Source organism: Tachysurus fulvidraco, chromosome 26 (genome assembly GCF_022655615.1).
Source record: "Tachysurus fulvidraco isolate hzauxx_2018 chromosome 26, HZAU_PFXX_2.0, whole genome shotgun sequence".
Classification (NCBI taxonomy): domain Eukaryota; kingdom Metazoa; phylum Chordata; class Actinopteri; order Siluriformes; family Bagridae; genus Tachysurus; species Tachysurus fulvidraco.
Genome location: NC_062543.1, coordinates 10,561,028 through 10,576,718, shown reverse-complemented (window position 1 = coordinate 10,576,718; position 15,691 = coordinate 10,561,028). Strand labels below are relative to the sequence as shown.

Here is a 15,691-nt window from a genome sequence, read left to right as displayed (position 1 = left end):
GACATAATCAGGTGTGTATGTACAGTATGTACTGTATCGCTGCTGCGAATACAAAAGACTCCACAGTTCCTGCGGATGACAGGATATTCTCACAGGTTGTGACTAATTAGTGAACTTACCAGTCAGCATCCTTTACTAATACAGTATCATACTGTAAACACCATTGCATTCCAGCGACAATTTCAATTTCTGGAAGTTTCTCCAAAGGTAACATTTCTAATGTAACATTTCTTTCTTAAAAATGGGGAAGTCGTGGCCTAATGGTTAGAGAGTCTGACTCGTAATCCTAAGGTTGTGGGTTCGAGTCTCGGGCCGGCCACGACTGAGGAGCCCTTGAGCAAGGCACCGAACCCCCCAACTGCTCCCTGGGCGCAGCAGCATTAATGGCTGCCCACTACTCCGGGTGTGTGTTCACGGTGTGTGTGTTCACGGTGTATGTGTTCACGGTGTGTGTGTTCACTGCTGTGTGTGTTCACTGCTGTGTGTGTGCACTGTGGATGGGTCAAATGCAGAGAACGAATTCTGAGTATGGGTCACCATACTTAGCCGTATGTCACTTCACTTAAATCTTCTGGTGCATGTCTGAAAGGAATACAAGAACAAGAAGAAGAACAAAAACTCCTCACTTAAAGTATGGGTGCCTTCTCGTGTTGTTACCATCCAGCTGTTATAGACTTAATATTACTCATGTTGTTTTCTGGCAACTTTGTAGTTTAAAAAATATAAACCAAATACTGACATCATCCAGGTATCAACTCATTTAAATTTTTTAAACAATATATATTTTTAAATTCTACCTAGAAAAATAAGTGCATTCACTCTGAAAGCCCTTTTTAAAATAATTTACACAAATGATGTTGAAATTCTAATAACAATTATCCAACAGCGATATCCAAGTATATTTAATGATGTGAGAATTTTTTTACTGTGGCAATTTTTTTGTGATTGTTGTGATCTGTTTAGTTCACATCACCTGCTTGTGTCATGTTGTAACAACACAAGAGATTGCATTGGTTCTTTTAGCTAATGGTCATTGGTCTGTTACCTACAGTAATGTGTGTACCTGTTCTCTGCTTAGCCTCTGTTAGTTTGTCTATTTACTGATTGCTATCTGGCAAAAGCTCAGGAGGAGCTTCTTTCTTCAGGCTTCTTCAGCTTCTCTCTCCATAAGACTCCTTAACACAAACATGTCCGTCCGTCCATCCATCCATCCCTCCATCGACCCTACATCCATCCATCACAGCCACCTCATTAACGTCATTGAAACTCTACACACCACACTTTACTGTTAGATACATATAACACTACTGCACATCATGAATCTTGAATATCCTGCTGTTTAGGTTTATTACATTTTCCTATTACAGGTGATTTGTTTCTGTTTTGCGTATTCAGCTGTCTTACAATACATCTATTTGTATTTGAAGGCTATGGCATCCTAATAGGCAAAAATGTCATTATATTTATCAATCTGTGTATTTGTTAAGCTATGTCCTTTTCTCTCTCTCTCTCTCTCTCTCTCTCTCTCTCTCTCTCTCTCTCTCTCTCTCTCTCTCTCTCTCTCTCTCTCTCTCACACACACACACACACACACTGAGAGTGATTCCATGTTTTTCCATGCTTTAATCAGATATTGTTGTTAAAAGTTAAAATAGTTTGATGTGCGTGTATGTGTGTGCTCCTGCTCAGCTCTCTCCTTCTGTAATGGGTGCAGTTGTGTGCTGGAGCCTGATGTTACTGTGGGAGAGCTGCTTGTGGTTGTAGGAGAGCGCGTAGGGTTCGAGAACATGCTGTCGGCCTCGTGCATGAAAAAAGCAAATATTGTCTTTCTTAAAAGTGAATCGCTGGATAATGAGCTACAGTAACTGTGGACAGAATATCGTTAAGAGGAGCTCATGTTACTGACCACCCAAGCTACCAGAATTACTATTTCCAATGTTCTGTCTTTTGCCTCTAATGACGCCATCACTAAAGAGAAAAATCTCAAGCCCTGTTAAAATGAAGCCACTTGGGTGCAAAATTGCAGCATTCAAACATGTTCTCTCTTTCAAACATCAAGTCTACATGTTTTTAGATTTACCAGAGTGCACAAAGATAATTCTTACACGATGTATGTGAGTCCTGAGAATCTCAGGTATTATGAACACGGAAATGAAGGCCATAAACGCTTGAATAAAGACATGAATATGAACCCATGAACCCATAAAGACATGAACCCACGCCGGTCTACCACTCATGTGTCTGTTAACAACACTGACCATCACACCGAGTAAAAATGACAGAAAATGTGAATGGTGAATTATAAAGAATTCTTACAACAGAAATGCTTTCATCTTAAAAAAAAGCAAATCACTGCAATTACAGAGTGAGGAAAGTTGTCTAATAAAGAAGGGCTAATGAAAGGAAAGCAAAATAAGTGTACTTGTAATTACTTTCTATACCATCTCACTCGTCCCTCTTTCTTTCTCATAGAGAAATACACCTGGGTAAAAGTAAGCACTGGTTCAATTTCTGCTGTACATTTGGACTGGCTTTACAAATCTCATGAGAAACATGTTTCCTGTTGTTCCTGCAAAACTCTATAGGCCTTCTCTGGTCTAACCATATAGTATGGAAGTTAAACTCATCATTGATGAAGAGACTGCTGATGTCGTTGAACTTTATCTAAGTAAAACAACTGGAATAGTTCATCTACCTGCTGGCTTTTGCCATCTATCAAAGACGTCTTTCTAGGAGTTGCCAGCAGGCAGTTTTAACTTAGCTTCCAGAGAAGAGTGTTTCAACATCCGTAACGCACTAGAGACCCGTGACACTTTTTTAAGTGTACAGAGTACTTCCAAATGCTAAGCTAAAGGATAAATAAGTCTTATCTGAAACGATACAGTCTTTAGATTTTTGAGTTGATCTTTTGAATTGCTACCATATGAAATTAAGTTCTGACTTACTTTTTGTAATTAAAGAGGTGTGTAAAAGTCAAGTCTCTCTCTCTCTCTCTTTCGCTCTCGCTCGCTCTCGTTCCCCCACTCATTGCTCAAAAACCCTGACTAATTGTTGAGTAGTTTTTGTGTTCCAGTACTGTATGTCTTATGTATGCCAAATATAATGGGTGAAGGAGTGTGTATGCCAGTATATGTGATGTTTGTATGTGTGTGAGCGAGACTCACAGTCCAGCCCCCTCCATCCGTGCTCATATCACAGTAGACCTGAAATCCTGCAGGGTAATGAGTGGGAAACACTGAATATACACCGTTTTCCCGCTGACCACTTGCATGTATATCACTGCAGTCACGAGGACGGGAACCTGAGAGTGAGAGAGAGAGAGAGAGAGAGAGAGAGAGAGAGAGAGAGAGAGAGAGAGAGAGAGAGAGAGAGAGAGAGAGAGAGAGAGAGAGAGAGATGGAGCCAAGATCACTTAGGGAAAATTGGATCCATCTTTCAAATTTTTTACTTGTGAAATGTATCTCCATTTAAAGACCACATCATGTGTAGCTGTCTCCTGAAATTACAGTTCAAACAAAAAATACGAATTTTTACATTATTTCCATCATAAAACTCTGCAGAGGAGATGACACCTTCATCAAGGCTACACTTTTTGGAAGCAAAAAACAGATCCCTGCCTGTTTGTATAAAAAAAAAATAAAATATTTTAGAGCTTTACAGATATCAAGCTAATGGTGATACAATGACAGAAAAAACATTTTAGAATTAATTTTCCATGAAATCATGCTCAGATTTTCTGCTTTCCAGATTGCTGCGTTAATTTTCACTTGATGAAAGTGAATTTATGAGGCTGACGAGATTGCAATGTGGCACTCGTGATATTAAAATGTGACCTAAAATGCCTGTGGTGCATTGTGGGAATATTCAACGTCTCATCACATAAGTATAAGCATTATAGAAGAGTTTAACTGAAAAGAGATTTCTGTACAGTTTTCGAGATCTCTAATCTGTTCTCCAAATTCATATATATATATAAAAAAAACAATATGTATAATTTAGGTAAAATGTATAAAATTATTATTGTATATATAATTCCAATAACACTAATTTCAGGATTATATTCAGGATTCATTTAAATATTTTTATTATTATTACTCTTTTGGGCCAAACCATATTTACATCTCTTGCTGGTATGATTCTTAGAAAAAAAAAAAAAAAAAAAAAAAAAAAAAAAAAAATATATATATATATATATATATATATATATATATATATATATATATATATATATATATATATATATATAGTAGGTTAAATACATAAAAATACATAATAAACAACAGACAAACAAATCAAAATCGATGATGAAACACCAATGCAATGTCTGTCACGGACAAAACAATACCGTTAGCGCAGCCTTTGATACGAGATCCTCTGACTGGGGCTCTTTGCAGATCAGCCTTTACACGAGCCTTCAAACCTCCATTCTCCTTCTGCATGGAGTTCAAGGCATCACTGATCGAGTTCACCACCTTCACCATGTTAAGCTGGCTCTCTGAAAGCAGCTGCAAAATACACACAGACAAAAACACACAAAATCAGGTTTAGCCTATAAAGAGAACAGGTTTTATTGGTTTCCCAAGAGAATTCTGAGTTTTTATACCTGCAATGTGTGATAAAAGGATGCATGTGCTTTATCATAGAATACAATAGTCACAGAAAATAACAAAAGAACAGACTGGCATTATCAAGGAAGGAAGCAATGAATATCCATCACCCCAAAAAAAAAAAAAGAAAAAAAAAAAAAGAAAAGAAACAGGGAAAAATCAAGAAGGTAAATGTTTACATATATATATATATATATATATATATATATATATATATATATATTATATATATATATATATATATATATATATATATATATATGTAACATTATTATTTAAACATTGTTTACAGTTAATTTATCATGACTTATGCCATCAAAGCAGTATCTCATGACATCGCCGATGTACTGTACAGTCCATTTCTCTTTGTGCTTGGATGTGTTTATATTAGATTTCTAACTAATGTGTTGTTTTGTAATGTTTTCTGACATTTTAACATTCTACTCATGTTAGTCTGCCATGCAGTGCCACGACAACGAATGAAAAGACTTGCATTTTAAGCGAGTTTAACTCTATTGAACCTATTAAACTCTGTCAAACCTTAAACTTTGCTCATTTTTACACAGAGGTCTTCACTATAAAGATGGATACAGTGAGTTAATCTGATGTACCCACAGAAGTCATTCTCAATGGAGACTCTCCCTTGATCTTTACAAGAGCGTTTTCAGGCAACGTCGCATATTTAGAGAATGTTGACACTAATTAAACTGCCATGCCTGGGATTTATCATGAAAGAGATTGTGGGCTTACTTACACAAGCTCTTTGCAGTAACTCTCAACGTCTAACCCCAGTGAGTAAGTGTGTCATTCTTCTACCTTGGCCTGCCAGAGCACCCCTTATTTTTAAAAATATGATTCCTTATGAAGCAAAAAAATTGTTTCACAGTCTTCTCCCACTTTTCTCATCAATCTAGTACCTTCACATCCTACAGACATTTCCAGACTCAGAACAATCATCTTGTAACTCTGTAAGAGCGTTAGAATGTGTGATGTGATACAAAAAAGGTACAGCATTTATTGATTGTCCTATTAATGGCAATAAAATCAGGACATTTCAAAGCACAATTTAGCATAAAATAACTAGCATGTACAAATGAAGACCCTGAGTTGACTCAAAGAAGTGTCCAATAAACTAGACAACATAGTCAACCCAACTTATACTACTGTAGCTTAAAAAACAAGCAAAAACTCAATAAAAATAAACAAAACAATCTAAAATTCCCAATCGAATAGTATAAGCAAACATAAATCATTCTAATAGAAATAAATGGTCAAATGCATCAATGTATACAATTTTATAAATTGCTCCCAGCCTTCAAAATTTCATTTGACCATTTTGTGCATCTCTGGTGTGTATATATTAGGCTTACACACAGGTTGATTGATTGTTTTTATCATTGCAGAATACAAGGATTTTAACATATACATTTAACAAATACATTGCTATGTGAAAATAAAAAAATGTAGAGAACGTACTGCAAATATGAAGAATGTTGGGCATAAACCCTTTGTAAAAAGAATGATAGAATATGGGATACATCTTTTTGCAGTCGAGCACACTGCATGTCCTTCTCCACATGGCTGGAGACTGGACAAATGTCCCATGTACAGTATAAGTTCAGGCTGAAAACACATTTCTTTAGTCTAGCATTTTTTTGAGAAGTTTTTCTTAGGTAAAGGAGCAGATTTGGAAGTTCATGGGCATAGAGTTTTTGGTAAATTGGGATGTTTGGATGCTGTCACGTTACCACCCTTGCAAGTCTCTCAGGTTTGCTCACTGTGGAGTGATTGGATGCTTTATGTCCCAGGAAGCCCTCATGTCTGTCACCTTCAGACTCTAACCTTTCAGTTATGTTGTCATAGATAGTCCCTGTCTGCTCTTTGCACATAATGTACTTTGTCTTTAACCACCACGTGATACCTAGATTTCTCTCGCTCTTTCTCTGTCGAGCTATACATGCCACTCCTGAGCTCCCATTATTCTGAGTTCCTTGTCTCATTGCTTATTCTTCCGGACCTACTTCATCAATCCTGACTCCTTGGTTTCTTCATTCCATGGACATAAGAATCCTTTACAGCCAAAACTGTACATTTGTTTTGTTGGCACATTCTGCTGGGATAGATCTGCATGGACAGCCAACAACTCATGGGATTTGCTGTAGATAGAACCACTTGGAGACTGGCTTGTCGTCTTTGAACTGCCATTGTGTTGGTCAGCTTTGTGCTCTGGGTCTTTATCAGTAAACATTCAAAGACTTCGACATGAAGAAATAAGTGTGAAGTCTCTAATGAGCTCAAATGATGCTGACGTGTTAGTTCCTCATGAGCTCTTGGTTGCACAATTCCACACACAAACTGTTGTAGAACGGACATTATTAATAACATTTACATTATTTATTGTCCAGTGTCACCCAAATGAGGATTAGGTTCCCGTCTGTGCCTGTTTCCTCTCAGGGTTTCTTCCTCAGATCATCGCAGGGAGATTTTCCTCACCACCATCACCTCAGACTTGCTCATTTGGGATAAAAGTTTGAGATAAGTAATAACTTAATTTTAAACTTTACAATTTTTATTGTTTCTATACTAATGTTAAGCTGCTTTTAGACAATGTGAATTGTAAAAAGTGCTACACAAATAAAGCAGCATGCAACAGGACAATGACAGGATCTAATGCCAATGTCATTAAAGAACTATCTTCAGTATAGAGAAGTACAAGGAGTCCTCGAAGTGATGTTTGGCCCCTACAGAGCTTTGAACTATACATCATCAATTCTGTCTGGGATTGCATGAAGAGACAGAAGGATCTGAAGCAGCCTCTATCTACAAAAGTCACATTGATTCACATTTCTCTTCTCTTTATTTAATGCCCATTTTGTTAATTTATAAAAAGAACTATTAACAGTGTATTTGCTTGGCACTGTCAAGCATGTGCATTTATCAGATCCTGCAGAGAATTCAGCCCATCAGTCTGCTGAACAATGTAAATGAGTGAGTTATAAACAAAAAGTACAAAAAAAGAGTACAAAAGGTGTGTGAGAAAAGAACACATTCAAAATCTGTGCCTTTATATGGAACATACTTTTCGCACACGCACACACGTGCTCACACACACACACACACACACACACACACACACACACACACACACACACACACACACACACACACACACACACACACACAAACACACACACACACACACACACACACACACACACACACACACACACACACACACACACACACACACACACACACACACACACAGGTCTGTAAAAATAGAAGTCTGCCCCATTTGAAAAAGAAAACGTGCTTTTTAATTTAAAATAACAAATGAGCTGCTTCTTCTGGTCTTAAATTAGAGTTAAAACACACGTACACACAGTTCTAATACTAGAGGTAAGATTGAATGAATGTTTGAATAAATAAAGAAACACACACCAGCCACATTTACTTTTGCACAATTGCACTTTCTTGTCCAATCTGCCAACCATGTGGCTGAAATGCTGATCTGGGATTTTCACACACACCCATCATAACAGTTTACACAGAATGGCATGAAAAATCAAACCATCACGTCAACAGCAGCTCTGTGAGTAGAAATGCCTTGTTGATGAGAGAGGTCAGAGGAGAACAGCCAGGCCAGGGCAAGCTGAAAGAAAGTCTATCAATAAACAATCAAAAAACATTTCAGAATGCACAACGCATTAAGCCTTGAGGTGGATGGATCACAGCAGAAGATCACATCAGGTTCAATTCCTGTCAGCCAAGAGGAATCTATAGACTCTTAGTTGTTGACGTTGGGAGACTGTAGACTATAATGTGATACTATTATAGACTAGACTCTGTAGTGAGACCAACTCACTGACGCTGGATAGATGAAGTTTGGAAAAACAATGCTTGGTCTTAATCAAGTTTCAGCTGTTGGACTTTATTTCAACCAAGAACAAAGTCTATAGTGTCTACATAGTAAAATTATAGACTCACTAAAAGTGTTGTTTATATGCATATTTCCACACACCCATTGCTATGTGTAAGCAAGAACAGGTAAGCTATGCAGAATTTCTATATAATGTACTTCCAGTCACAGCATACAGTAACTAAGAGAGTAATTATTGATTTCGGTGCTCACAGACAGATAACACAGACGGAATGTAAAGTAAAATCATATAAAAGGCACATTTAAAGATCGACTGGGATAATGCCTTGTTCGAAGATTTAGCTCATGCAGTATTGTGTACAGTGGATCATCAGTTGATTTCGTTTGCCCAGTGCAGCCTTAGTTAATCTCTATCATAGGGCTTTTGGCTATAAGCACATTTTAAAGAAAATTATAGATGGTATTGGCATTTCTCAAATAACTACGACACATTTTATGTACATTCATATTACTCACACTGCATTGTATTAGATTCCCAAAAACCAGCACCCGAAAATAACAGTGGAAATGTACTTTAGGGAACTATTATTTTTACCATATATGGTGATCTGAAGGTGTTGCTGTATGATAATGGGCGTGGCGTTGCAGGAGAATGTCAATTTTCTTTTAAACATATGGTTCTTGTGCACAAATCAGACGCCTTTACCTGTATTTTGTCAGGTAAAGAGGCTGAGATGGATGCAACTGCAAGTTATTTGGCTTTAATGTGAAACAATTCAACAAATTCAAAGCATTAGGCAGATTCAGGGTTACACAACAGGCAGAGGTCAGGTGATCAGAAAACAGGATTGTCTTGTTTGAACTTGTTTATAATTTTCCTTCTACAAAAGTCATTGCACTCTGCTCTATTACTGTGTTCCCTCTACCGACTTCCAGTAGCTGCCCACGGCATGTACAACACATCGCTGCTTGCTGACATTGCCAAAAATAGAGGCAGACCACATATTCATGTGTTACTGAAGAAACAATAGTCAAAGCAACAAATTTTAAATTTGCAGGACAAAGTTATACAAACTGTATCAGAGAATCTGGATACTGACCAACAGACTCGGGTCTTAAAAAGAAAAGATCAAAAAATGTATTCAGGCTGTGATATTGTACATCTTCCACTGTTAAAGAGCTGATGTATAGTGATTAATAACTCTCTTATTATTTCTTGGCTGTGTGTTATGTGAACGCAGCAGTGTTAGTGGGTCACAGCTTGTCAGAAACTCAAATAAGAGGCACTTAGTGTTAATCCTAAATTTTAGGATTAGCACAGATTAAACTGGGTGTTTAAAGTGTTGTTAATCCACTTAAGACAGCGTTTTAGGTAACATTAGGTAGCACATCACCTTGCAAATCCAATGATTAGAGTTTAGTAAAAAAAGAAACACGGCATGTAACTACAGGGTTTAGCATATATTATAATCATACTGAATGGATACAAGATTAGAATCAAAAAGGGGATTTATATATCGAATAAACGATGGTGATGAAGTCAAGTGACTGTGGTGTAGATAATTTATTAAGTTGTTTTGATTCGTAAAGATAATCATGATTAAAAAAACATGTAAGAGTCATAAACTTTTGTTTGTTATAGAGCTTATTCTTTGCAATAATAGAAAAGGCAATGGAAAACTCCTATTGGCTTTTTATCATTTGAACCAAGGCGGAATTCTAGGTTAGCCTACAAACATACATTATACGTACATGCAGCACCAGTGTGGTTTTAGGACATATCCTTTACATATACTCACCATAGTAACCATATTTCTGACATTCTCTGTGGTTATATGTTTTTTATTTTGCCAAATAACACTGTTTTGAAGGATGACTTATATCAGACTTTACTGTAACTAAAGTTAATGTAAAGTAGCCGTATCCTAGCGAATACAGATCGTGGGAGTTCTGTTAGGATACTGTACATGGACTTGATGAATAAAATCTGATTGCTTCAGCCAAGAAACTATAAGTTGTTTGTGCTTTGATATTCCAGCAAGACAATGATCCAAGACATGCATCCAAATCAACACAAAAATTGTTCTAGAACAAAAAGCTTTTTACTGTACAGCCTTTTGAAATCCTAATCGATTACCATTAATCCCAATAAAAAACTTCACTGTTGAGCTAAAAATGAGTATCCACAAGAGAGAAACTAAGAACATTGAGGATCTGAAAAAAGTCTGTATACTTCAATCTCATTAATCATTAGAGGTATATGTACAGTATATATTTATTGTATATTTGTTAGAACATGTTAGAACTGTGTACCTGTATAAGTTTCCCTTGTTCAGTTTGTAGCGTGTTAAGATCCTGTGCCAAGTTGCTTTGCCCTCTCCTCAAAGACTCGTAGTCCATCTTCAGTTGGCCGGCATGTGCTGAGAGCTTTGCAACTTCTTCTGCAAGGTTGACCAACAGCGCACGGTCCTGGCCTTTGACTGACTTTAGGTCTGAGTCGTGATCGGTAAGTGAGTGGAGTAGCGATGTCTGCACTCCTTCCAATCGCAGGAAATTGCTGTTGTAATCAGGGCAGTTTGGGTCAATAAAAATGTTGATGCGTGAGCCATCACCCCGCTCCACAGTTACCAAGGCATTGGCCTCGTCTTGATTGGTGGTGATATGTGGTGGGCCGTCAGAAATAGCCGGAGATTGGGAGTGGTTCAAGAAGAGAATGGTGCCAGTTACTGTAATGGCGAGCAGGACAGCCACAAAAAGAAGGATGGTGCAAAGCAGATAACTGCAGCTCATCCTCTGCAGAGAGAGAGAGATAAAAATATAAGAAAAAGCTGCCCAACATGCATACAACACTTACACAGTACCAACTTCAACCCATAAATAGATGCTCAAGTTGTGTCAAAACACAAAATACAGTATATCATTTGCTTCAATAAAATAAGGTAATGTCTTAATGATGCAATTTTTATAAAAGAGAAAATTTTTTTTTATAAAAGCACAATAAATGAAACTTTATAATAACTTAAAACTGTAGCTTTACATGATAAATAAAGACTTGTATTATCATACAACAAAACAAAAGCTGTGTTAGACTGCTCTCATACACTAGACCTAAAGGTTCATGCTTGTTTAGGGCCATTGCTAAAATTCTCAAATGTTATCGGTGTGTTTAAGAAATGTTCACTTGCACTATACCTTATGTAATATATCCCACATTTTATGATGAATAGTCCATTTTATAATGTAGTCTGGTGAATACCTTTTCTGTAACCAGATATTTTATATCCTTGTCCCACACATAACACTACACCATATTTTTATGGCATATGTCATGTGCCAATATGGATAAGCCAACTAGTCAGAATAAATATCAAATTAAGCAGATAAATTATATATGTGTGCGTGTATATATATATATATATATATATATATATATATATATATATATATATATATATATATATATATATATATATATATATATATGAGAAATAAAAGAGAGCCAGGGAAGCAGACACTATGTGGGAGGTTCAAGGTGAGGTGGAATTGCCAATCATTATGTATAGAATATCAAGAATTGGTGATAGAGATAAAAGTGATGGAGGACAGGAAAGAAAACAATATGGAAGTGATGGACATATTGGACCAGGAAAGGCATAAAGGACAGAAGATGCATGGCTGAGCATTAGACCCAACATAAAAACCTTTATAATAATCACCATAACCATTTCCCAAGTCCCGGAGTGACTTAAAAAGCCCATGAAGGCAATTAAGGTTAGTGCAGCTTGACAAGAGAAGAAAGAGAAAGAGAGAAAGAGTGCACCAAGCATCAATCCATTCTCTTTTCCGCTTCCTCTTCCAGATGCTACCCAGCAGCTTTGTCTCGATGTGACGCATACAGTAATGCATCAAAAGTTTTACAGGTATCAAATTGTAACACTTTCCAAACCCTTTAATGCGAACAATTACACAACCAGCCGATCATGTGAAAGCAACACAATGGATCATCATGCAGATATAGGACAGTTAATGTTCACATCAGATAACAGATATGAAATGTGATCACCATTGGTGAATGCGTTGGTTTTTAGACAGAATTTACAGAGAGTAAATAAATAAATAAATAACTCGAATGAAAAGCAGGCAGAGCCACTTTTTATGAGAAAAGACAGAGGAGAATGAACAGACTGGTTCAAGCTGACAGAAAGACTATAAGAGCTCCAATAACTTTATCTTTTATTTTTACCTTGAGCATGAAAACAGCTCAGAACACAGAACATGACAGCAGAAAACTACATCAGGTTCTAGTCCTATTAGCCAAGAACATGGCCCTGTGTAAAGTATGGGACAGTTGAAGATTGGATAAACAAACTGGTCTGTTTTTAAACCTTCAAGCTGTCTAAATTGGATAAATGCATGAATGTGCAGGTTTTCAGGTGTTCCTATAACAGGCCACTCTGTATACAAGGATATATTTCAACAGTTCATCGCAAAAGTATTCAACTTTCCAGGAATTCAGTGGAATATTTCTGGAATGTTCACTTCCCCTAAGAAGCGGGTGAAAGAAAATTAGGAAAGAATTGAAAAAAAATATTAACACAGATTCCAGTTTTTCTTCCAAATCAGGATTGGTTGCTTCTTGAGTCCAGTTGGTTTAAAGGTTAATTATTTAAATCATCTTAGGGAGTTTTCCTTGCTATCGTCACTTTAATTATCATTAAAGAGAGTGTCTGTATCAGTAGGCAAGAAGTAAAAACTAAAGATTTGGGAGCATTCTAAGGAAGCTAAAGATAACGTGATACAATTTCATACCTTAGGAGTTGAGTGTAAGATTATATCTAAGAGGTTGGACATCCCAGTAAGTACTGTTGGATCAATAAGGAAGTGGAAGTTGAATCACACCACCCAAACACTATCTAGACCAAGCCCCTCCTTAAAATTAAAGACGGTCAATGGTAAAGGAAACCTCAATGAGGTCAGCAGTGACAATGAGAGAGTTCACCAGGCTACGATTTCAAGATCTCTGAACAATTAAGGACTGTAGTTGTAGGGTGGTTAGAGAAGAAAGAAACCTTTGCTCAAAAGAACCATGCGAAAACACAAGAGTAAGAGTTATCCTCCAGAACCTTGGCTTCTTTTGTTAAAACTTAAGGAGAAAAGAATGATATTACAAGATAACTTTCTTTAGTCAAAACTTGCTATAAATCCCATTGAAGATTAAATATACAACCAACCTGAAAAACCAGGAGAAAATCTGGAAAGAAGAATGGGTGAAAATCACTCCCAGTCAGTATGAAATTGTTCAACCTAGTAGCTTAAACGAATAATACTTGTTAAAAAAAACTACAAAAAGTAGTGTGACCCTACAAAAAGTAGTGTGACCCTCAACGATGAACAAGGACACAACAAAGAATATGCAAATTCCATTTTTTGGCCATTTTTCTGGAATAGAACAGAAACCTTTATTTTTTCCACATATACATTACAGTACAGTAAAATTATTTTTTCCACATATCCCAACTCTGGAAGTTGGAATCAGAGGGCAGGGTCAACCATGATACAACACTCTTGGAGCAGTAAGGGTTGAGGGCCTTGCTCAAGGGCCCAACACAGTGATAGCTTGGCAGTGGGTCTCATATTGAAAGAAAATCTGCTATCATTTTTTTTTTGATGAAAAGTCAACAGTGACCAAAGGCAGGAAACAAAGGATTAATTGTGGGTAGTAAAGTAAACAGGGTAAGAAACTTGTTGTAAACAAGTACTGTATATATCAATACAATGTACAGTATTGTGCGCTTTGTAAATAGATTATAGAGCGGGTTCACTAACTACTCCCACCAGCACACACCACACACAATTAACACACTCTACCTTTCCATGTTCCTCACATTTCAGCTAATAGCAGCAAATTAAAGTCACTCTGTCGTCACCTTTCAAATCAGTGTATGTGTGTGTGTGTGTTTAAGTGCCATGCTGCCTTTTTTCCTGGTCTTCAAACATTATGCTAATTGCACGGTGTTAAGTAAATGTATCTCATACGTGGGTGTGAATGAAGCAGAAGTTCTTACCAATGAATAACTATTAGCTACACTGGCCACTTGGTCTATGCTAATGGACAAAGCTTAACTGCCTGCAAGTTTGATTGGTTTTTATAGCCTGTACTGAAAACTGAACAGAGGTTCTGGGAAACCAGAAAGAATACTTCATGAAAATCCATTTAAAAAAGCTCTCTCTCCTGGTTATTCAGTTTCGTAATGTATATACCATCGGGGATATAGGCTGAAAATATCAGCTCCAGTGCAAAATATTATATCATTTATTATTATTATTATTATTATTATTATTATTATTATTATTATTATTATTATTATTCATTCATTCATTCATTCATTCATTCATTTTCTACCGCTTATCCGAACTTCTCGAGTCACGGGGAGCCTGTGCCTATCTCAGGCGTCATCGGGCATCAAGGCAGGATACACCCTGGACGGAGTGCCAACCCATCGCAGGGCACACACACACTCTCATTCACTCACACACTCACGCACTACGGACAATTTTCCAGAGATGCCAATCAACCTACCATGCATGTCTTTGGACCGGGGGAGGAAACCGGAGTACCCAGAGAACATGCAAACTCCACACACACAAGGCGGAGGTGGGAATCGAACCCCCAACCCTGGAGATGTGAGGCAAATGTGCTAACGACTAAGCCACCGTGACCCCCTATTATTATTATTATTATTATTATTATTATTATTATTATTATTATTATTATTATTATTGGTTGAGATCAGCTGTCAAAACTAAATGTATGTAAATGTGTAAATGAAGATAAATAAAAACAGTCTGATGTCTATTTTAAATTTATGTGAATGGAATTTTAAATGATGTGTTTTATGACTGGCACAGTTTTGCATGTGGCTTTGGCTAATACCACAAAATGCAATTGAAATCTTTAAAGGCCATGTGACTGCCTTGCATTCAGATGTAGTAGCTTATTTTATTTCCTTGGGTCTGAGACTCTGAGACAGACAGACAGACAGACAGACAGACAGACAGACAGACAGACAGACAGACAGACAGACAGACAGACAGACAGACAGACAGATGTGCATGGATTCATGGTGTGAGTTTTTTCGATGTTGTAGCCCTTACCTTGGGAGCAGTTTGCCTGACAGTGTCTGAGTCAGACCAGCGGTGTTTG

At 37.0% G+C, this 15,691-nt stretch overlaps 1 protein-coding gene across 1 annotated transcript in view; it reads right to left on the bottom strand.

The window, feature by feature from the left end:
• fibcd1b (fibrinogen C domain containing 1b) overlaps positions 1 to 15,691 on the bottom strand; it is a 100,465-nt gene that overhangs the window by 43,987 nt on the left and 40,787 nt on the right. The window contains exons 2-5 of the mRNA XM_047809013.1: positions 15,643 to 15,691; positions 10,801 to 11,280; positions 4,346 to 4,505; positions 3,165 to 3,301 (exon numbers count right to left, since the gene is read on the bottom strand). The exon at positions 15,643 to 15,691 is cut by the window's right edge and continues 35 nt beyond it. Coding sequence (XP_047664969.1) covers positions 3,165 to 3,301; positions 4,346 to 4,505; positions 10,801 to 11,280; positions 15,643 to 15,691 — 826 coding nt within the window. The remainder of the gene's footprint in view (positions 1 to 3,164; positions 3,302 to 4,345; positions 4,506 to 10,800; positions 11,281 to 15,642) is intronic.